The sequence below is a fragment of the Crocodylus siamensis genome, chromosome 10, assembly GCF_052110815.1.
Source record: "Crocodylus siamensis isolate JL-2025a chromosome 10, ASM5211081v1, whole genome shotgun sequence".
Taxonomy (NCBI): Eukaryota; Metazoa; Chordata; order Crocodylia; family Crocodylidae; genus Crocodylus; species Crocodylus siamensis.
Genome location: NC_143404.1, coordinates 34,073,495 through 34,097,679, shown reverse-complemented (window position 1 = coordinate 34,097,679; position 24,185 = coordinate 34,073,495). Strand labels below are relative to the sequence as shown.

The window sequence follows — 24,185 nt, the reverse complement described above, 5'->3', positions numbered from 1 at the left end:
CTGATGGCAAAGTCCTTAATTCAGTTGTGCTGCATTTGTAAGCTCACGTACCCTGGGAATCACATTTGCTTTTATTTACTGCTTGCTGAAAATAGAAACTAAGAGAAATAGTCACATGGGAGCTATTCAGTCCTACTGTATGCTGTGCTCTGCTTCTTTCCCTTTTTAATGCTTCTTTTAAGTAAGGACCATCATCCTTGTTCCTCTCCCCTGGCAACAGAGCACGCTAACATGGCCAGATGCATGCAGAATGTGCAAGCTAGAATATACTGTACTGCACTGTATTGCATTGTAACCTCAGCTATTTCTAGGTGCTCTGACCTGATGAGGAATTCCACTTGTTTTGGGATTAAAAGAACCTTGCTTTCTCTTTGCGTTTCTCATAGTTTAGGTAGTGTTCATCCTAAGAAAGGCTGACACACACAGATTTTCAGGGTAAATATGCACCTTTAGGCTAGATACAGAAATTACAAATAAACTGGTGTAGGTAACTGGAAGCTGGTTCAAATCTGTAACACAACAGAAGTTCAGCGCACTTAAACCGCTTTCAAAATGGCCGGAACCTATTTAAGATTAACTGGATGGATGTAGTATTAGACTTAACTCTTTTAGATTAAATTGGTTTATTGAACTTCTGCCCCAGATTCCCTCCAGATTCAAGATAACTCCCAGTTCCACAGCATCCCAGAATACTTTGCATCTCCCCCAGTTTGCAGGGTGGGCAGGCTAGCTTTGGCCCAACTGTCTAATCCAGCTGAGCAGGGAGGTGTGTTCTAGTGCCCCTCGATTTCTGACCTGGGCTGCTGCAGGCATATGGCTGCATTTCCAGAATCAAAAGTAAATGTCTGTTCACTTGCTTCTGGTTCAGTTTATGCAGCTTTGAGTAATCTGTGAAGATTGAATCTGTTCAGCCTCTGGCCTTTTTGACTGTTTGTACTTAGCCCTATAGACTAACTAAATAAGATTATTTATGTATGTGGGGCACAAACTTTCATGAATCCCAGTTCATTTCATCAGATGCTTGTGCTCTCTTGTATGTAATCTTATTTAGCTATTCTGTAAAGGTGCATACCTACCCTGCATTCTGACTGAATTCAGACTAATATGACTAACTACTTCTTCAGGCAGATTTTTACATACCTGGACAATCTTCCTTGTAATTGCATTTTAAGTGTTCTTTTGCCGAGAAACCTTCAACATTCTCTTGAATGACAGAAGAAGATAAGATCCTCTTCTCTCTCAACTTTTGTAAAGCCTTTCTTAAAATCTTTTACTAGCCACTTCCTAACTAGGAGAACAGTCATCCCTATCACTGCAGTTCATAACAAACCTTGTCCTATACCATCTTCTATGAATGGGATAGATGATGCAAAATACGCTTGTGCCTTGGTTTGCATCAGGAAAGGAAGCCCCGGTATTACCTGAGCCATGAGTCTCTGGTGGAAAATCTGTAAAGTGAGGATCCCCCCCCACCCCAATGCAAAGACTTTTTTCTTTAGTCTGCCTTTGTCTGCTTTCCTTGATCTAATTAATATACAATGGAATTATATATTTAACGTGGGGGGGTGGAGAACTCACCCTACTAAACAGACCCAGTTGGGGAAAAGACCTGATTTATCATAAAAGGGCCCTGTTAAAATAGAAAGTCTTCCAGCGTGGGCTTTCCCCCACCTTTGTAAATCCACTTGTTAGTTGCTTTAGGTTTTAAACTGTTTATGTTTTTGGTCTTTGCTATGGCAAGCATTCGAAGTTTACTTAGGAAGAATAATTCTGCACAAAGATCTTTGGTTTGTGTTGGTGGAGTCAACCCAGTCGTTCTCTGGACTGGAGAATTTTCTGTTATGAGAAGACATTTATGATTAGAGTTAGTTATGTTTGTGTTTGCTTCTTTTTAGCAGGAAGTATTATATATCTCTTGTGCAGCAACAACCACGGTCTTCATTCCAGACATCTTGTAGAATAAGCAAAACAGACAAAGAGAGATTTAAGAAAAAATATCCTAAGGGAGCAAGGATATGGTAGTCAGTAAGCACTGCTTCCTAAACTTTTTGTAGCTGCACCCCTACCTGTCAGGCTGGTTTCTTGTCGTTAAAGAGAGAGCAGAAAGGAAATGGGATGAAACACTGCCATTTCCTTCTCATCAATGGAATATGTATACATACTGAAATATTCCTGGCTAGTGGTGACCTCACTGGAGGGGCATTTAACCATAACTCTGTATTTTATATCTTTTGGTGTGAAGTAAAATTCTATCCTATCGATTTAAAATCTAACCCTAGTGGTTTACTGACACTAAAGTTTTCTGGCATTTCAATGTTGATCAAATATTCCTTTAATGTGGTAACTCCAAAACCTGATGCAACAGGTTTTTATCTAGAACAGGGAGAGACAGCTCAACTGGTAGCACGGGCCATCGTTACCCATCAGCCACTCCAGCAATCATGAGCAGAGGCCGCGGCTAGGAAGAGCAACCCTCCTTGTGAGCTGCAGCAGCTGGCTGGAGCAGGTGATCAGCCCACCATTAGCAAAATGCAAACTGGATGAAACAGCTAGAGAATCAGCAGGCCCATAATAAAATGTGGACTAAAATAGATGTTTTCAGGCTAGATCTGGCCTGTGAGCCATAGGTTGCCAACCCTGATCCACAGTATACCTGGCTGAAGTCAAATTTTGGAAGGAAGTAATGATCATAACTAGGTAGTAGTGGCTGTTATACCCTCTCTATCCATGCCTAGTATTCTGCTTCTGTCTTTCCAAATATACAGGCTCTAAATTAACCCACACAGCTGTGTTTGTAAGAGTCAGTGTCCTTTGTTCACCAGAAAGTCTGCTTTACCCAATCTCCCTGTTTCACTGAGGAGTTCTGTGTGATGTGGTCAGGGGATAAAGTGTCAGCTATGTTAACAGTTGTGTCTCCAGAGGTTAAATTGCATTCATGTCAAGGTGGCATGAGGAATTGGGAGAGGTACTTGAGCAACAGCGAATAACTCTGGTCCCTTTCCTCATACAGGACTTGGTTTGCAAGCTTGACTCTTTTTGTGGTACAGCACTGGAATAGACGTGTGTGACTTCAGTGCACACAGTGTGCTAAATCTTGAGAAGAACAAATGTGACCTAAAATAATCTAACCTTTGTTTGTAGGTCAGGCTATTCCTGCAGGGTTACATGTGCGATTAAATCTTCAGACAGGAGAAAAAGAAGCCAAACTTCCAGATAGCACAAATGAAAAAAGTGACATGAAAGACCAGAAAAAAAGGAAAAGGTACAGTAGAATGAACTGCTTGCCTTTTTGCTGTATAGAGGTACATGGGGGTTTGATTTTTGTTCCTTTTATTAGGAGCCAGAGATCCCAGGGACTTTAAGTGGAGTTTTGGGTGCTCAGCATTTAGAAGATTGGGGCCTAACTGTGTTGCTTCCTTTTGACATATGTAGCAAAATGCCTTTCTGATGTATTTGGAGACATGTTCATTAGATTTTCATGCCATGATTCTGAAACTGAATCTGGCATGTAGTTTCTAGTAGATATCCTTTGTTTGTTTAAATCTTCTGTAGCAGTGGGATGAAAAATATTTTTTGAGAACTTTATGCAGTAGGGTATCTTAGAGTACGCTTTGTTTATTCTACTGCAGAGTCAGATGCAACATGTTGTTTACTTGCCGTTGTGCATCAGCTCTAAGCAGCCATTTAAATGTCAGGCCTTGCTGACATGCATTCAAGATGTCACCAGCATTCACTGTATCATTTTTTATAAAATTGTCTAAAATATGTTGCTTGCACCTATGTTTCCCTGTGTGCAGTTTTTACAAAGACAGATTTTTGTGAATGTAGGAAGACTTATTTTTCTTCAATATACTAGTGCTGCCATTCTGTGCCCCCTGCCAAGCGTGCAGAAGCTTGTTCATTTGGGGAAATCCCAGCCTTTAGGTTTCCTTTTACTAGCGCAAAAGCACATGATACCAAAATTAGTTGCTCTAAATCTGTAGGAGGGGTTGGGGCAATTCATGGAAAGTAGCACACATTGTTTCCAGGAGAGCATGTTTCACTCTTGATTTTTTTGAATTAGACGCAGCCCAACCCTACGTTTTGGTTATGAGCTGGGATCCAGGTTTTCTGTGGAAAAATGCAGATTTTTTTTTTTTCCTTTAAAGGAGAAAAACATGGGAAACCATAGATTTCCCCTTTATAGGCTGGGAGAGTTCCAGCCTGCAAGGGACTACTTGCCTGGGCCTGGGCCTGGGGGAAGTGGGATGTAAGGGGCACCACATACATGTGTGCACACGTGTACATGGCCAGCAGTACAGCCAGCCAGCAGCTCCCCCTGCTGCCAGCAGGTTAGTCTATGGGGAGAGGGGCACAGTGCGGGCAGTTTGAGGTGGCAGTAGACACAGTGAGGGATGGATTGGGGCAGGGTTTGCATCTGGGGCTGGAGACAGTGCCCAGGGCTGGAATGCACAGCTGCAGGGCCGGGCCAGGGGATCAGGACAGAGATCTGCACATGCACCCACAGCAGGCATGTGGCTGCAGCCTGCCACCTCTGTGGCCCAGTGGGTGGGGCCCAGTACAGGATTGCAGTGCAGGGCGGGGAGGTTTGGTGCTGCTGCCACCACTGCCAGAATCCCCATGCCAGCTGTACCACCATGGCAAGGCACCCCCTGCCCACCCAGTAGCAGTGGGGGTGGCAGTGACATGGAGTTGTCTCCCCTCACCTACCTGCTGTTGCTGGGTAGGAAGGGGGTGTGCCTCACCATGGCAGTGTGGCTGGCACAGGGCTCCCAGTTGTGCTGGTGGTGGCACCAAGTCTTCCCACCCTGTCCTCCTGCATCAGGAGGGCTGTGGGGATGGGAGGGCTGTGGGTTAGGAGTGAAGGGCACCAGCAGGGTGAGGGGGCTATGGGTTGGGTATGAAGGGCACTGGCAGCAATGGAGGGCTGCAGGTCAGGACTGAGGGGCAACAGCGTGGGAAGGAGGAGGGGCAGAGCACTGGCATATCAGGGTTGCTCAGTGCCTCGAGGCAGTGGGCAGGGCTGGGACAGCCAGAGCTGGACCCTTGTCCTGGTGAGTGAGAGGGGTAGGTGAAGCTCTGATTTTCCATGATGGAAAAAAAACCTGAAAATAATGCCAAAATATTTTATTATAATAAGACACTGTTAGTTTTCCAAATTGCTTTACAATTGTAAATATATCAATAAAACAGAGAATTTGGGGGAGTTTTATCAGAGAATTTGGGCTTTTTAAACTGAGAAAACCAAGATCCCTGCCTCCAGCTCTGGAACTAAATGCACCCATATCTTATGAGCATATGGTCTTTGACAGTTCTGGGGACAACTGTGCTACTTTTTGTTTGTTTATAAAATATTTCCTAGTTTATATATCTCTAGATGGTAGCCAAGGGCCATAAATTGAAACTGTTTTCATTGTATGTTGGAAGTTGAGATTCTGGGTTTCCATATGGCTTTCCAAACTTTCACATATGGATTTCCAAAATCTATCACAGCGGATCACTGTTTGTCATGGCAACTATCAGTACCGGGTCCACACCAGGGAAACTAATGAACCGCCCAGACATCATGCAATCCTATGGCTTTTATGCCACTGAGCCTACACTCTGAATCCTAAAACTTAACGTTGAGGGTCTTTTGGTTGCCAGGCAAAGATCACTGTAAAGATAAAGGGTCTTAAAGCCACACTTCAAACTTAAGTACTGGATATTACTTGTAGCATTAACTTGCTGGTATGTTACATGCAATATATGGGGAAATTCTAGTTCCCAATATTTTCTCCAGGAAAAGGTTCATTGCTGTGTTGTTCTTTCTTCCTTAAAAAAAAAAATTATTCCCCTACATAACAAATGTTTTGTTTTTTCTGCAAGGCTGGACAAGGTGGATATTGACTCAAATTCATTTACATCGCAGGAACTCAAGGAGGCTTTGGCTAAATTGAAGGAAAATGAAAAGACAAAAAGCACAATGGAGGTAAAGGTCGTCTCCATTTTTAAAGCAGTCTGTGTGACACTAGTATAAATGCTCTGTGTAGCTTGCATTAAAAAATAAAAAAAACACGCTAAGAACTGTTGCTAGAAAACTTCCTGTTTTTACCAGAATACAAGATGAGCCTGAATTTAAGATGATGCTCAGATTTTATACACAAACAATTTATAAGACAGGCAATGAAGAAGGCAGTAAGGGGGTAGGCAGATTGGGAGGCAGGGGGTGGCATTCTTGCTGTGACACTGGCAGGCTCCATCCCTGCTTCAACTAGGGGCATAGATCGTAGCTCCCACCTGTCCTCATAACAGTGATGCCAGCTCCATGCTGCTGTGGGGGCCATGCTCTGTGGTCCAAGCTTGAGTGGTGATGTAACTTGCCTGCACTGGAGCAAGGGCAAGGGCGGGTGGTGGGAGAGAGGGGGCTGTGGGGCAGGGGCCTGAAGCTGCCAGGAGGCAGTGGAGGGAGAGGCAGGGGGTGCAGAGGCAGTGGGGAACTACAGGGGTTTTTTTTTATTTTATTTTAATTTTTATTCTTTTGGCCTTAAAGGCCTTTGTATAGTACTTCGGTACTTCTGTATTTATACCTAGAGCATGCCATTTTCTTGATAATGAGTATTTTATTAGTTCTCCCTGAAGAAAGTGCTAGTTTTGGTTTCTTACCATGTGGCCATATGTGCACTTTAGAAGTGCACTCAGGTCACCAGTCCAGCAATAGAACAACTATCTAATGGTGGGGTCTTTTGATCACTAGCCACCTAAGCCATATTTGAACCAGACAACTGGAAGTTGAAATCTCGATATAACCATCCCCACAAGCCACCTAAATGCCAGATGTAAGGTGCTACAAATGAAAAGGCAGATGTCTCTTATAAACCCAAAGTTAGGACATCAGTAACATTTCTGATGGGATGCTGCTTCCTTATTGTTTCTGATTGTGCATCATTATGGTTAGATCTGAGTAAGAGTGCTGTTCACAAACACTTTTGTGACGTGTGGTGATTTTTCTCGCTGCTGTCCCTTTTGTTTTCTTGCTGTTCATTCTTTTGGCTTGCTTGGTTGAACGTCAGTTTGTTTGATATCCCCATGGTGAGGGCACTGTCCTGAGCAGTGGGAGATAAGTGTGAATCCCATCTGGTTGAAATGGAAATTTTTAGATGCCAAGGAGTTCTTGGACATCGGAGCAGTTAGTTTTTTGTTAAGTTCTGTTTATGATGTTACCACCCGAGTCCCCAGAATTCTGCATTTCTCATCATGGCTCCCATATATCTGTGTTAGTATTTTCTTTTTTTTTTTTTTTTTTTCCTTTTGGAGGATTATTTGTTGTCTGGCATCCTGCATTGCTGATAAAAGTTGTTTTTGTTTTTTGGTGAATGCCATTTAAATGTAAAAAGCAGTAGTACCCTATTGTGGGGAATAATCTGTGTCTTCCAAAAAATACTTGAACACATACTGTGCCTGCAACTGAGCTAAAAACAGCTCTCTCAAATGAACCTGAAATGCTCCATTTAAAATCATTACTCCAGCAGGAACCATAGTCATCACTGGACTAGCTCTGTTGAAGTCAATTGTCCCCATACAGTCTATTGCTAAAACCTTTTTCTTTTGCTGGGGCAAGAAGTGATAGCATTTTGAATGTCGGTACCATGTGTATTGTGTTTAGCAATCAGTAGCACAAATTGTACAACTGTCATTAGACTGACGATAACTTAACTCTCCTTGCTAAATTGTTCCCTTTGACAGTGTGAGTCCATGGATTTCTTTTTCCTTCTTTACCTTCTATATTGAAGGTGTCATGCTGAGATTGGAAACCTCTTGGTTTTATAATGTCATTGTCCTACTTATAAAACAAGTAACCACATCATCCTTGTTTTCTGATGTCTGTTCATTCCAGAGGCTGCTTCAGAATGGACTTCCTTGTTTCTGTAAATTCTCTTGGCCTCATCCTATCTTCAGCCACTGTTCTCTTTGCTTCCTTCCTTCCTTCCTTCTCTCCATTCACACAGCACCAGTCCCTGCTTTGTTCCTCTAGACAGCTAAGCAAATCTGGTGTTGGAGTTATCTTCTGTGCAGGCACTGTGGCCTGAAAAAACTTTCTGGAGTTTTTCTCCCTGACTCACTGTCTCCTTTCATATCTTGGTTAGAACCTTCTTCCTTGCCTACCACATCTCTCTTACTAGCTCTCACTCTAATTTTGCTAAATTCAGCCTCACTTCTTTAGGCTACTGTTCTTATGAGGGATGTTACAAAACAGCTGCAGTGCTGTTTTATCATCAAACTGGGGTTTTGTTCCCAGTATTTGACAAGCTCAAAACCATTTAAAAAGTGAGTTTAATGGAGGAGGGAGGGAGGACTACAACCCCAGTTGCCTGCCTAAATACTTTGGGTAAATGACAAATTTGGTAACAAATGTGGGCAATTTGGGTGGTTCAGAGTGGATCTGCACTGCGTACTGTAATGTGGAGGTATGTAAACTATCTTTAAACAAACTTGCTGGAGTATGGGAAGGGTCTAACCATGGTAGGAGCTCTGAGCTGGTGGTGTTGGATGACTTTAGGTGAACAAACTAACTCATTTAAAGTTAGCTCAGGTATCTCGCTGCTCTGCTGTGAACATGGGCTCTGGGCTCTGTTAGATAAAGTGCTCCCACTCTGTCCTGAGCTGCTACACAAGGAAGCGGAGTGCTTTTTAACAGCTGCTGCCTTCCAGACTGGAGGGTAGAGTGCCTGAATTTCATTGCTGGGTGGAAAGGTTTTGAAACATGTTCAGTGATTTTGAGATCCTCTGGGATGAGAGATCATATATAAAAAACTGAGAAGATGCCTTTGGTGTTTATTGAGTAGGGTAAACATTGTGGCGCTTTTAGTTTTTCAGCAAATCAAGAATAACTATTCTTCCCACTTCTGTATTTTACTTAATCTTGAGAGGTGTGTAGGAGGTGGATATGCTATACAGAACACTAGCTACAGACTAAGGTATTAGGCATTGTATCTTTTTTTCATACTAGTAACTAAGGGCCATATTTTCAAAGCCATCTGGATGTCTGTTGGGATTTTTTTCAGGAACCCCTGGGCATACTTCTCTAATTTAAATCAAGTGGAGTTAGCTACTGAAGGCGGAATCCACAATGGACTTAAACATTGTTATGATCAGCATCATGATGTCAAACTTTTTGGCCTCTAGCTCTGAGTCAGGCACCTAAACTCCCTGTAGGAGAATTAAGAATGGGAACCATGACAGCCACAGCACTGAGCAGAGGACTGCCTCCTCTTACTAATAGAAAATGCTGAGAATATGGATGTGACTTAAATTCTACCTCAATTTGAGCTGTTGGCACCCCCCTCTAATTGGGGTTCATAGCCTGGAACCCTTTTCTGGATTTAGGTGTTTGAATTGTTTCCACCAAAAACAAAGGGGGTTGTTACTCTGAGGGCCTACGTACCAGACTATTGTGTAGAATAATTCCACTTTTAACTGCTGCATGGGCACGTGTACATTTAAAGATGACCTATTCCCCTAATCTACTCTTTATCATCTGCATTCACCTTTGGCATTTCTTCTCTTATTTTCAAGGCTAATCTGGAAGATGTCAGAAAAAGGTTCCGTCCCATAGAAGAGCTGAAGGCAGAATTTGAGCAACTCAACATGAGGATAGAAACTGATTATGAAATTATGGTTAAATTAATCAACAAATTTAACAGCTCTGATTCTACGCTGGATGAAAAAATAGCAGCACTTTATGATCTTGAGTATTATGTTCATCAGGTAAGGCATCAAAATCTTTTTAGCAGCGCCCATGTAAATTCCAGGGAATATGGTGTCATAAATGTGATTTTTATTCTTCTTTTCAGTATTGGATAATACAAATTATTTAATTATGACAGTCCTAGGACAATAAGAGGTTTCACAAGACTGCTTCAGGCTTATTTTATTATATATTATCTCTAATACATTATTATTTTTAACAGATAAAATATAATAACCATTTAACCAGAGGCTAGCGTTGCCCATTTTGCTATGTGCTCTCGACTCTTGTTTTATGTCGTCTTTTTTGCTTTTGGTTTTATGAAGATAGGTTTTATTATTATGTATGTCTGCTTTTATAAATGAAGCTGTTGGTTGGTTCCCTGATTGTCTTCTATGGTTACAAGAGTGGCTACTTCATAAATAAAATTTTTTCACTTTTATTTATACTTGAAAAGCATCTGTTATTGAATGCAATCTTTTGCAATTCCTCCCTGTCTCCCCATACAGAATGCCATTATCTCAAGCTGTTTTGGGTACGTGTTACGCTTCTATCTTTTTGGATCACAACATAGTTTTCCTGGCAGATCTCTGGTTCTCCCAGCAAAGCTGTAAGTGTGTCCACACTTGCAACTCCCCTGTGGTGGCAGAACCCCTTTTCCTCTGCCAGCAGAGCAGTGTGAGCTCCTTGACTGACAGAAGGCTTGTGCTGCCACCCAGCAGCTGACAGAAGGCTATTGCTAGCTGGCATGGCCCCTTTAACAATGGTGCCTATCCAAGGTATGCTTTGTAGTCTGTTGGTGCAGCTGATAAATGGAACCACGGGGATATGGCAGAAGCCCCACAGAGCCACCCAGAGGCAGATTAAGATGTTGGGGTCCTCAGGAAGAAGAAGATTGGGGCTACAGCAGGGGAAGAAAGTGCAGCTGTTATGGAAGAATCACCCAGTTCTCATTCGCTTACTGACAAGTTATGGTGAACAATGTAAGGTAAATATATTATCATATGTGCAACTAAATATGTAAATAAGTCATCTTCTAATTTGCTTTATATTGCTCACCCTAAAGGCCAGTGAATGAGAACTGAGCCCATGCTTGGCAACACTGAGTCTAGGTATCTCTGGGGGAAAATCTAGGCATCCATAGGCCCCTAATTGGTAGAGGTCCCTGGGCCTGGGTTCTGTTGGCCTGTGTGTTTAATCTGCTTGGGGGGCTACTAGGAGCACAGTCGTATAGGAGCTTCCATGTGAAGGTCTTGTTGTGGTGTTAGCTTATGGTAGCTCAGGTCTCAAGGCTTGCTGCTGTTAGGATTTTTGATAGTTGTTTTGATGACCTGTGTTAAGTGCATTCTTCATCTTAGCCTGGTCCCTGTGGAACAGGTATTCACAGCTCAGAACCCATTTCCAAAAGGCCAGTAGGCTTCACTGACCACCTCTTGCCTTGTCTACCTCTAGTACCAGACAGCAGCCACTACCCCCAGACCACTAGGATGCATGTTTATCCATGTGATTTTGGTGGCTCCCCTCAGCAGCTGTGCTATCAAACCATGAAGCGCCTTTTGGGAAACACCAAGCGCCAAAGGGAACAAGGCTGCTGGCAGAAGGCCTCTGAGTATCCTATACATGCCTGCTGCTGGACAGTGAAGGAAATCTTGCTGCTTGGCAGAGGTGAATTAACTTTGCCAGCAGAATGGAGGGTTCTGCCACCAAAGAGGAGCTTTGGGCATACAGCTCTGTTAGCTTAGTTTCATACTGGAAATCAGTTCCAGAAACAAAAAATACTGAGGATGAAGGGAGTAACATTAAGGCTTTGTCTACTCAAGAAAGTTTGCTTGGGGATTTAATTTGTTTGTTTGTTTTTGACCTAAGGGGTGAATTTAAACCAGTTTCATTATACAGGTGTAACCCTCTTATGCACGCACACTGTCAATCTAGTTTGAGTAGGCTGCTTTTCATTTTAGTTTTTTGTTTGGAAAAAGCTTTGTGTTATACTGAAAATAGCTACTCGTATCAGAATAAATATGTGCAAGCAGGCAAGTACTGCTGTAACCATATCTGTATAACTATATTGGAATAGCAAGTTAATCTTTCTGATATACGTAGACTGTTGAAGAAGTGGCCAGTGCCTAACGTACCAACAAAAAGTCTATATCCTAAAATTACCCAGTGGCAAGTGGTTCTCCTATTCTTCTTGACTTGAGTTTGGGAGCTGTATTTGCCTGTAACTCAACTGTTGCCTTTGTGCAGCTTTTCTCCTTTATATTCTGTTTCCCACAGCAGTCACATGCAGAATGCTACTAATGAGAAGTCTGCTTCAGGATGAAGGTGGAGTAGAAAAATTGGCTGAGGATAGATTGAGATTGCAGTTGAAGAGAGATTGGTTGTAGCAGACTAGAGGCTTGGTAGACCTTGGAGACTGAAATGTTTTCTCAAGTCTTCTGGCAGTGTGGCCCTGTTATATTAGCTTAGGCAGAGTGGGGAAAATTGTACTGCTGCTATCCATGCTGTACCCTTTCTGGGGACAAGAGATTGGTCTCCAGAGATGGAAACTAGAAAAATTCTCACCAGCAGGAAATTAACTTAAAGAACAAGTCTGCTTTCTTTTCTTTTCTTTTCTTTTTCTTTTCATTTCCTTTTCTTTCTTTTTTTTTTTTTTGAGAATTTAAAGTTTTACTTTTCAAAAGTAAAAATGGGGTGATGAGAAGCAGAGCCCATCTGCTGAGATTCCTGCAAAAGGAAATTGCATACATGTATTATTCCAGTGTCCTTGTTCTCCTATTTCTATCCTGAATCTTTCATATACACTCAGAGTTGCATACTCTTTGTTCCCAATATGTCTGTCACCATGTGCATTTGTCTTACTCAAAGAATGAATGTGGTCTGCAGATGTCCTGCAGGCTGGGTATTTACACTTCAGAACCAGGGAAACCAATTTTTAGTCTCTTAATTTAGAAATGCTTGTGTAGCTGGTAACAGACCACTGCTTTCTCGTTTGTTGAATGGAATCGTGCCCTAATCCAAACACACAGATGGGATCTGAATAACCAAAGGAAGGGAATGGGGACAAAACAGTGTGACTAGAGTAATAGGATTCTTCTGTGCCTTGACCACAGCGTTTGTATGTGAGACAGATGTTGGTGCAAATTGTGGATGGGTAGTCCCTCTTCATCAGCCAGGTGGTTGATAAGAAGTATTACTTACCCCTCAGAGGGCCTGGTGACTGCTTTTCTTTTCTTTTTCTTGCTAGTTGTTTGATATGAATGTCAGCAATGCTTATATAGAGCTGCCAAGTACAGTTGTGTAGCAGTGTACACAAAAGAATTAACCAGGCAGGAATTTTCTGTTCTGTAACTCATACCAGGCTAATGGGATCTGAGTAGCAATCTTAGCAAGACACTACAGTAGGATGTTATGGCAAGTAGCCAGACCTGTGCAGACCTATTGAGGATACAGTATTAGGCTCCCTTACCTCTGCTTTTTAAGGTAACGGTCCAGAAAGTCTTTCAGCCTCCAGTTTGATCCCTCATGGTCTGCCCTGCTATTGCTAATATTCTGGCCTCATGGGTCTTTCCTATTACTAGTTCCTCAAGGTGCAAAATGTATTGTGGAGGTGAAGTCCAAGAATGGAGAACCGTGTGCATGCTGAGATTTCTTAGCAGAGGGTTGCGGTGCTCTCTGAGGAGCAAATCGGAGCAGAATTCTAGGGCAGTAGCAAGCAGAGCAGCATCAGTACCTCAGAAGCAGCAGAGAAACCTCACACGACCTGAGTTCATCCTTAATGTAACCAGGGAGGGAGCAGTGGAACAGGGTCAGGGATTGGATTGCAGTGTGTGCAGAATGGGATCAGGTGACTTTTCCAACAATGTGCTTTTGAACGGAGGCACAAGGCTGTGGCACACATTTTGTCTAGCTCTTATTTTTCCATTTAGGATCCACTCAGCATGGACTGAGGCTTTCAGGTGATACCTAAAAAGAATGATGTGCCCTATTATCTCTAACATGCACAAAACATGCAAAGAGGAAGAAAACCAAGCATAACTCACTTAAAGCTAATATATTTGCTCACCAGCAGTCTCCATTTTTTTCTCCATTATTTATCCTTCTTTCCTTTTTTTTCTCTCTCCTCCCTCCAAAACTGCTTCCAATGCTAATTGCCTCTCCTTTCTGTGTTATTGGCATTCGTTGTTTCTCCTCTTCTCTTTACTCTCACTTTTCCCCTCTTTTCTGTCTCCCCAAATTTAAAGCTGTTACTTCTGTGACTCCTGTCATATGCCCATCTCCCCTACCCCAACTGTGCTCCATATTTGTTTTATTGGAGAGCTCTCCTGATCTTTGGCTTCCTTCTGCCCTCTTTTCAGTGGATTGGAGTGAAGCTCCAGCTGACTGCATCACAGTTGTTCAGCAATGCATTCCCAGTTCTCCAGGGAAGTTCTTGCATGATTTTTTTTTAAAGGTGACTGAGGAGTAGTGCTCTCAGCAGACTCCAACAAATAAGCTAAGGTTGAAAAATAAATCTTTAGTGTATTTACATTGTTTTAACAATTTTTATTCTAGGCTTATGACTGGAAGGTCTTTTACTAGAACTAGAGCTAACCTATAAGACTTGCTCAATAAGCTTATTCTATATGCACACATGGAAAGTATAAATTAGCCATGCTGTTTCCCCTACCATCTCAGATTTTTTTCTTCAATTTTAGTTTTATGTACTAACATTTACAGTTATTGGGTAATAAAAATAAATGCACTATGAGGTAAGATTAGTTTGCTGGGTAGATCTCTGTGTAGAGGAAGGTCAGCTTAGAGGAAAATGAAGTGGGCTGTGGAAAGTTATCTTTCTCATGTCCAGTTTAGAATTCCTTTTTTCATCTCATGCACTGTTTTGTTTGCACCTCCATCATGAAAGGGGGATGGGGAAATTCCAAAACCAAAAGATGGCAAGATTAAAAAAATAAATAAAAACAGGTTTTGTAAACTCCTTTCTCTTTTAAAGGAACAGACACTATATCCGGGCAGCAAAGTCCGAGCTGCAGGATGGATCTGGCTGGCACTGGACTCAATTTCCCAGCAGACCCTGCCTGTGTGGCTGGCAGGGCACAGGGCAGGGCAGGGGGTTGCTCTGGAACTGATGGGATCCTGCAGTGGGGGCAGCTTGATCCAGAGCCAGGGCAAAGCTGCAGTCTCAGCCTGCATGCGCTGGGCAGGGGTGCACAGACAGCAGATTGTGGCTCTATCCCAGCTCAGGGCCACGTTGTCACCACTGCAAGGAGCTGGGGCAGAGCTGCAATCTGCAGCCTGCATACTCAGGGCAGGTGTGTGCAGACAGCAGATTGTGGCTCTGCCCTGGCCCCAGACCAAGCTGCCCCTGCTGCAAGATTCCAGTGGCTCCAAAGCAGCTCCCTGCCCTGCCCTATGGCACACTGCCAGCTGGGCTGGGGCCATTCTCTATGAAAACCTCAACTTTGCATTATCACAGCACAGCTGCAGCTGGGGTCTCCATGGAGACCGTCCTCAGCCATGCAGGCAGGGGCTGCTGGGAAATGGAGTCCGGCTGCTGGCTGGATCCACCATTTTGCCCGCACCTGCTTTATATGCTATTTATAAACTGTTTGGCACTGTCCCTGTAAATTTTTATTGCAAACTAGTTGTGTAGACAATTTTATAATGTTACAATTCAATGCTGATGTTTTCTTTCCCCACAGTTCCATAAGGGTAGCTTAAAATCTATTTCAGGAATATTTCTGAATATAGGATTTGCCATAGCTGAGTGATTCATCTACTTGGAACAATTTTCTCTGATGCTATTTAGTTTAGTACTGGCTGCTTCTGAGGAAGGGGCAGGAATCTGCAGCCAGCAGGTATAGGTTAGCCTGCCTCCAGGGAAGTTTCTTGCTAGTCTCCATCAATTAGAGCTTCCAAGTTAACAAAGAACTGTGGACAGTATTAGTGTAGAAAGTCTGCAGCAGTTTCTGTCTTGCTCCAACCCAGCTATTTTAGAATATGTGGCAAGTGCACTATTGCTGCTGCCAAGCTACTAGACAATTATTTCAAACTCTTCAAGCTTGCCAATTGGAGCTCTCTTTTTATATTTGTATAACTTACAATTCCCTGGGTTCCCAGTAGTGGTCTTCCAGGGTGAGAGAAAGGAGAACTTACTTTGTTTTGACAGCATCAGATTTCCTTAGTTAACCACATGTGTCAAAGGAAAGTTTTGATACCTAATCAAATTATTTGAAATTTCAGTGATGTGTTCTGTATTTGATAACAGCCACCTGTCATTATATATTATTTTTGTAAATGTAGAGTCTGATGCTTTTAGACAGCATTGTATGAAGTATGAGCTAAGATTTTAATATGTAATTTTCAGATGCTTTTCAAACAAAATACAAGTTAAATTTAAAAGAGATTTGGTTGATTTAAACTTTATTTATAGATTTTATACCATTTGCATATCTGTTATCTTTAACAACAGTGTGGAATTCCTTCATAGGTGGACAATGCTAAAGACTTTCTTTCCCTGGGTGGACTTCAGTTAATGATTAATGGACTAAATAGTACAGAAGCTGTGATGAAGGAGCATGCTGCCTTTGTCTTAGGAGCTGCATTATCTAGGTGAGTGAGTGCGTGTGTGTGTATGTGTGTGTGTGTATTAGAAAGAATGGGGTTGGGCTGAATGAGAGAAGATGCTTCCAAGAAAACAGACATTCTAACTGCTTGTCCCCATCTCTTTGACTAGATGTGAATTTTCTGTAGTGTCTAGTATCCAAAAAAAAAAAAAATAACCCAAGGCTGATTAGAAAGTTTGCACTAAAGATCTATTTCTTTTCCTCTCCTTCATTTAATCTTTTCCACATAAACAGTTAACTTTTTAATAGTGAGATGGTGACTTGAGGCACTCTGCAGTCTTCTGGAGTAACTAAATCTGAAGCTTTTAAATCTAGGAGCCTATATTTGCAATGAAACTTGCATGTACTAATGAGCTCAGGGTGACTTGCATTGGAATAGGTGACAGGAAACAAAATAAACAACAGGTTAATCTGAAAGGTGTTTGCAATTTGCTTAAAGATTGCTGTTGTTGAAAGTTATCTTTTTTTCCCCCTCATACTATATAGTGCTGTACCATTCTTCAAAGTGTACAAATTTTGGTAGGGTGGGTTTTATGCTGATGGATTTTTTGTTTTAACAAATTCTTTGGGGTTTTAGTATTAATATTTGTGTATATGTTGAGCTGAAAAGTATGGTTAATTAATCAAACACTCACAAATCAAGAAATATGGAGTGCTTACTGAAAGCCAAAAATTTGATGATAATTTTGTCTGCTTGTTCTTATGTTTTCAAATATGGTCACTTTACATCACTATAAATGATTTGTCATTTAGAATAGCATATAAAATAAACTCTAGAATCATTTAGATGATCTGACATACAGTGGACCAGACCTTCAACAGCTGTAGATAAGCAGGCCTCCTCCCCTGGTTTCAGCTGAGTTAAGCTGATTTAAACTAGCTAAGGGTTCTGACTCACTGTTTTCAGACCAAAAATTCAAGCTGTGTCTCGGTGATATCCATAAAAATAAGCCACTTTTTTATCACACTCAACAAGTGATAGATTGGTTTCTTTAGAAAGTCTCTCTCAAAGGAAATGCAGCCTCTTTCTTCATATCCTGAAATATGTTAGAGTATAAATTGCTTTATTGGACTCCTTAGTAATGTGTAGAATCTTAATTGTAACTTTCATAGCTAGAGAGTGATGCTCTATCTGAGAGAGGAATCTGGAAATATTTTGAGGCAACCTGAAAGAATTAAATAGCATATTCCCTGACTATAGCTAAAACAACACAATCATGATGGAGGAAATTAATTATCTTACGATCTGAACATGTATCAGTGGCCACTAAAGTCTGTATATTGTTTCTCACTAAATTAAAAATGCATTGTGTTGAGCAGAAGAGTACATTTTTAAATATGGTGAAACTAAAGGATTGTTCCTGGAAACACTGAGGGGGTGGGGTTTTTTTGGTTTTTTTGTAAGGACATTCAGAAACATGGTACATTGACTGATACTCTGAATCCCAAATCTGAGGAACTCTTTATGCTTTTTTTTCCTGGCATTGCTTAAGCTTTCTTATTAAATAGATATTTACAATGTCAACTTCTGTATTTTGTGATATCTGCTTAATTTCTTTGGTGCTTGTCTGTGCCCCATTTCAAACTGCCTTAGTAGGTTGGCACTTGTGAAGCCTCTCCTGGAGTACTGAGAGATGTAGACAAACTGAAAAGGGTCCAGAGGCAGGCAACAGAAAATTTGATTAGAGGCCTTGAAAACCATGATGTATGAGGAAAGGTGGGAAGAACTGGAATTATTTAGTCAAGATGAGAAGATTGAGCATTCTTATTGTCTGCAGGGGTCAGGACAAAGAGCAACAGTCTTAAATTGCAACAGAGGAAACCTAGATTAGATATTAGAAAGAACTTTTTCATTGGGGGCCTACAGCAAGAGGCTTGGGTGCTCCTGCTACTTTTAAGAGCAGGCAGGTGGCAGAGTAGGTGGTAGGTGTGGCCAGAGACAGTCCAGGGTCACATGGCCCAGGAGGGAGTTGGGCTTAGAAAGGATATAAGCCCAGGCCCTGAGCTGTGAGCAGGCAGTAGGGCCCTGGAGGCCACTGAGGAAGCATTGTCTAAGCAGGATTGCTGTAGCTTCTAAATGCCAGGAGCCTGCAGCAGTCTGAAGTTTTGGGGGGAGGGACTAAGGCAGGGGTGGGCAAAATACAGCACGTGGGCTGGATCTGGCCCATGAGGCCATTCTATCTGGCCCGTGGGGCCCCTAAAAAATTGAGAAAATTAATATTTATCTGGCCTTGGTTCCCATCAAAAATGACAGGAGCAAGGAGCAGTAGGACCCAGGGGAGGCCTTGGCAAGCTCCTGCAACAGCAGGGCCTGCCCAGACCCACTCCCCAGCTAGAAGCCCCAGCAGGGGCTTCTGGCCTCAGGCCATGCATCTACCCCGAGCCAGAAACTCAAGTAAGGGAGGGGAGGTGGGGGAAGGGCAGGGGAGGACCCTGGGCATGGAAGGACCCTGGGGAAAAACAGCACAAGGAAAAGCAGCCCCTTCCCCACCCCGTGGCTGGTGCTCCCTGCTGCAGCTGCTCGCAGCCCATGTGAGGCTCTCCTGAGCAGGCACAGGCAGCCCCATGCAGGCTGCAAGTGGCTACAGCATGGGGCGCAGGCCGTGGGGTGGGCGATGGACCACTTCCCCTCCCCTCCCCCCCTCAGCACTAGCCCCGCGCATGCAGCCAGCCTGGGCCCCACGCCGGGTCTGGGCTTGCCCACTGGGGCTGCGCGTGGCAGCAGCAGGTACAGCCCCCTGGCTTGCCATGCCGTGCAGTGCTACCACTGCCTCTGTGCTGCCCAGCGTGTGAGCTCCGGGTGGGCAGCAGGAGCAAACACTGTACTGCGGCAAGTGTGGGGGCCACAGATGCTGCAGGAGCAAACACTGCCCAGTGCGGCAAGTGTGGGGGCCACAGATGCTGCCGGTGCGGAACAGCCCTGACAGGCAAGCCTGGAGTGGCCCCTCCCCTGCCCTGTGCCCAGTGCTGTAGTGCTCGCAGCCTGCTTGGGGCTGCCTGTGCCTGCTTGGGACAGCCCTGCACTAAGCTGCAAGCGGCTGCAGCAGGGAGTGCTGGCCATGGGGTGGGGGAGGAGCCGCTTTTCCCCACGCTCTGCATCAGCTCCTTCCTTGCTGGCAAGCAGGGGGTTGGGGCTGCACGCTGCCCCCTGCCTGTACTGGCTGGGGGGTACTGGGAGTGAGTGGGCGGGGAGCCAGCGGGAGCATGGGTCCTGCACCAGTGTCTCCCAGGCCCTGCACCAGCTGGGCCCAGAGCAGGGTGGCATGACCGCAGGGTCCCGGCTGGCAGGGGCTTTATGGAGCCAGTCTAGCTCCCCCCTCTCCCTGCTGGTGCAGCCCAGCTTGGCTCCAAAGACCCCTGCCAGCCTGCGCCCTGCTCCGGGCCCCACTGGTGCTGGACCTGGGACATTTGTCCCAAGACATTGGGACATTGGTTCCAAGATAGTGACCAGGGGGCAGGGCACCTGTCAAGGGGTGGGGCTACCCATACGGCCCCCGACAGCTTGCCAAAACAGGGTAAGCAGCCCTCTGCCAAAAATAATTGCCCACCCCTGGACTAAGGGGTGGAAAAGGTACCTAGGGGCCCAGTAAGGGGCTGGGAATAGGACCAGGGAGTCCAGGAGCCCAGAGAAGAGCTGGGAGTGGGAGTGGGGCCAGGGGTCTGAGAGCCCGCAAGAGGTGGAGGTAGGGGCCACGGGACCCAAAGCCTGAAAGGGGCAGAGCATGTAACTCCAGGTAGAAAGGCTGTGCTCAGGAGTAGCCAAGAGAGGCGAAGTGCCTGGGAGAAGCAGGCCACTCTGGAAATGGAATAAACATCAGTAAGTGTTAACACTTGGAAGGCATGGGGCATGGTGTAGAAGTGGGCTGAGCCATGCAATTAGCCCTTAAGACAATGACCAAGGACCTCTGTTGTTCTGAGAAGGAGGTCAGGTTTGGAAAGCCCTGGGGCAACCTCCCTCATCTGAAAACTAAATACATCAAGGTGCAGTGGGTGAAATGAAGGGGTAACTGCCCAAAGAGAGTAAGTGGATAGGGGCAGAAGGGACTCTAAGGACACTAGGGCTACCTTTGGAGGTGAATCATGTTACAGGACCCCTCTATACATGCAGGTAAAGGTGCAATAAGATTTAATGCATGATCCACACAATTGCACCTCTTGCCATGCCGCACAAGCTGATGAGGCTTGGTGGGGCTCTCAGCAGGGCCAGCGCTTGCCTTGTTGCCCCTGCTGAGAGCTCTGCAGCCCGCATCAGCTGGAGGGCTCACTGCAAGGGCAGCAGGGAGAACACTGACCCTGCTGCAAGCCTCATGAGGTGTGGGGCTCTCAGCAGCGGCAGATGGGAGGATACTGCTGCTTCTGTGAGCCTTGAGGTGTGGGGCTCACAGCAGTGGCAGCATTCCCTGCGAGCCCCACAGACCACGTTGGATGTGGGGCTCAGAGCGGGGGCAGCATGGGGAATGCTGCTACCACTGCAAGCTCTGCACTTCAGTGTTCTCCTTGCTGTCCCCACTGCAAGTCTGTGACCAATGCGGGGGGAGGGGCAGCATTCTTCCCACAGCTGACCATGCTGCCACTACTGCAAGCTTCCTGGCTCTGGGGCTGGCAGTGGAGGGTGCACCCCTATGGCTGGGAGCTCCTCAGATGATGGGGCTCTGTTACAGGGGAGCACTGGCCATACATTTAATTACTTAATGGTATGATTAGAACAAGCTACAAAGTTATTGCGCAATGTTTATGGAATAACTTTGTAATTTATTGCTTGTCTTATCACACCATTAATTAGTTGAACATATAGCTGGGTCACAACTTAAGCATGATTACCTGGTTAATCGTGCCTTAAGTGTAACATGTAGAAGGGGCCTGTGAGTGGTTAAGGATTGGAACGGACTACCTAGAGGTTGTGGAGTCTCCATCCTTGGACGTTTTTAAGAGCAACGTAGGAAAACACTTGTCTGGAATGGTTTAGCCAGAGATGATCCTGCCCTAAACCCAGAGTTGGACCAGATGATCCCCTGAGGTCCCTTTCAGCTGAGCATTTAAAGTACTTAATTCAACACATTCTCTTTGGCATTATGTTCTTCTGAGAGTCAAGATGATGATGATTTCTTCATATCGTGTGAACACTTCAGAGCCTCAGTCAGACCAAGATCCCAGTAGACAGTTACGTCAGAAATGGTCCCTGCCTCTCAGACTATAGTTCTCAACCTTTTTCAGACCTGAGGCATCGTTTTGTTAGACTGTTTGTTGAGTGTATCCTGTATTAGTGTTTGTACACCTAACCCTGCTAATACAGTATGGCTCCCCAGTAGAGAATAACTACTATGAGAGTTCATAATCTGAGGTCTGGTTTATACTTGGATCTTAACTGTTTCTCTTAGAACAATTTTTTCTTGCCAAAATATTTTTTGCTGGTACGATCGCTTATCATATATGTGGATGTTTTACCAGCATAAAAAAATGCTTATACTTGCACATAATCTATTCCATAGACTTCATGTGTATATTATATAAGGTATAGGGACTTTTATACTAGTATAACCATATATCCACTCTTAAGAGGGCTATATTGCATTAATCTTGTGGAGTTTGTGGTACAACTTTTGTGTATAGACAGTCATAGTATGAGATGAGATGGATACAGACAAACACAAGGGGAAGGAACAAGAAAACATTAAGATGATGGGACATAAATATTTAGTTTATTCTTCTGTCAGAGCTACAGACTACCTGTATGACTTCTGGCAATTTATTTAACCTTGGTTTGACGTTAGAAGGAGAAATAGTTTTCATTTGTAGAACAGTTGAAGCTGTTTTGGCTTAGAATCCTCCTCTGTCCCAGACTTAAAGCCTTTGAGCTTTAAAGCCAACAAATGGATCTCCTTCAAGCTTGGTTTGTCTGTAATCCTGACCACATGGATTTCAGAACCAAGAATCAGTGGGAGAGGAATGCAGCTGTCAGGAGTTACACAAGGAGTCCTACTCCATTGTTGTTGGTTTCGTACGTGCCATTCTGCTGCTGATGCCAAGAAGTTTCCACCTCGGCACGCTTAAGCCACACTGCCAATTAACTCAGGCTCGAAATGAGGGTCAAAATTTGGCCTATCCTGCAGAAAATGATATTTTTTAAAGACTCTTTGAATTTGGCTCAGGACTAAGTCACCACTTCCTGTGAGGCTGTTGGATTTCCCAGAAAGCAGTGAATCTCTTTAACCCATAAACTTGAATACCTTTGATCCATCGTAGAGAAATACAAAACTCTAAAACTCTTGGTTCAGAGGTGATATCTTTTATTAAACCGACTGAAAAATAACAAAAAAATATTTCTTTGCAATACACGCAGCCTTCTTCAGGCTGAGGAGAACTCAAAGATTGTAAATGTCTACTTGTCAGCCTGAAGAATGGTGCATAAGCCTGAAAACTTGCAAAGAAAGAGCATTTTTTTGCTATTTTTTTACTTGGTCTAATAAAAAGGTATCACTTCTGAACTAAGAGTTTTAGGAGTTTTGTATTTCTTGTCTCAGACCAACATGGATACAAAATATACCATTTTGATTTATCATGGCCTTTCTGGCATTGAATTCTTTAAGAACTCTTGCTCAGCTCACTATAGTTTTTTTTTTGGAGAGGATCTAAAAGGATGAACACCATAGTTTTAATTGCTCATCAATAAAAATGTAGTGTTGGGATTATTACTGCCCTCTAGTGACTAAGTATTCACTGCTGACAGTGAATAGAGTTTTGTCTCTTAGGCTAGTGAGAAAGGTTTGCTACCTTTAAGTGGAAAGTGCTAAGTTCCAGAACCAAAGTATTCTGTTTCTTTTGCTTTGCATGTGGTCTTCATGCATGTGGACAACACTTCCTGTGATTGTAAAATTGCTAATCTGATTATAGTTAGGAGAGAGAGCTGTTGCAGAAAAGCAGTCTGTTTTTCTCCAAAGTCGTTATTTTTGAAGTTTTAGTATAACCTTCCTAGTGTAAGATCACATCGATTATTGTCCAGCCTGGTTAGAGTCCTGCAAGTGGGCCCCCTATTATAACTACTGCAGGATCATCACAGCTTTACCATTGTAAAACCTTAACAAAATATTTTGGATTCAGCAGTTTGCAAAAGTAAACTTCATTCGAACAATTCTCAAGTGCTCTGATTGAAAATAAAAGTTAAATGTGCTAACAAAAATAATTGCCAGGCATGCAGATCGTACATTTGGGTATCCATAATTCACTAACAGTCTGTGCCAATACACAACATTATCTGGATTTTCAGTGATTGCATTAGCATAAAAACATGTTAACATTTACGCAGTGCTGCTAAAATTTAAATATATTTAAGTATAAAATATTAAGGTTTTAATATTTTGGAGGCAAGTGAAACTACTGTATATATAATGCGTCTTCACACTTCTGATTGTACACTGGAGTACCATTTGAATGACGAGTTGTTATAAACTGAAAGTAATCAGGATTCACGCCCCTGGGTCCTAAACATCACAAAAAAGTCAGTGTTTTATGCAAAGATGAGCTACACTGAGCTAAGAATATTCCCAGAGAAGAGAGTTTTCTCTGTCCTTACAGTCTGTGGAATCTTAATTCAGGTTATGCACAATGAAGTCTGTGGACAAATTGCATGTGTGTCACAAGAACAGAGATGTTAGTACAAAATGACTATTTCTGTCAAGTCAGTTATCTTGGTCTGTATAAGATTTACTGTTGAACAACACTTTTTTTCCCCTCACACTACAAGTATTTAATTTGAAAAATTATTAACAAAGGCATCTCTGTAAGCAGTGCCCCTGGGGAGTTGAGTTATCTTGAATTATTACTCCATCTTTCATCCCAGA

General features: G+C 43.4%; 1 protein-coding gene across 1 annotated transcript in view; it reads left to right on the top strand.

The window, feature by feature from the left end:
• SIL1 (SIL1 nucleotide exchange factor) overlaps positions 1-24,185 on the top strand; it is a 241,124-nt gene that overhangs the window by 142,585 nt on the left and 74,354 nt on the right. The window contains exons 4-7 of the mRNA XM_090065163.1: positions 3,142-3,262; positions 5,869-5,971; positions 9,556-9,747; positions 16,212-16,333. Coding sequence (XP_089921289.1) covers positions 3,142-3,262; positions 5,869-5,971; positions 9,556-9,747; positions 16,212-16,333 — 538 coding nt within the window. The remainder of the gene's footprint in view (positions 1-3,141; positions 3,263-5,868; positions 5,972-9,555; positions 9,748-16,211; positions 16,334-24,185) is intronic.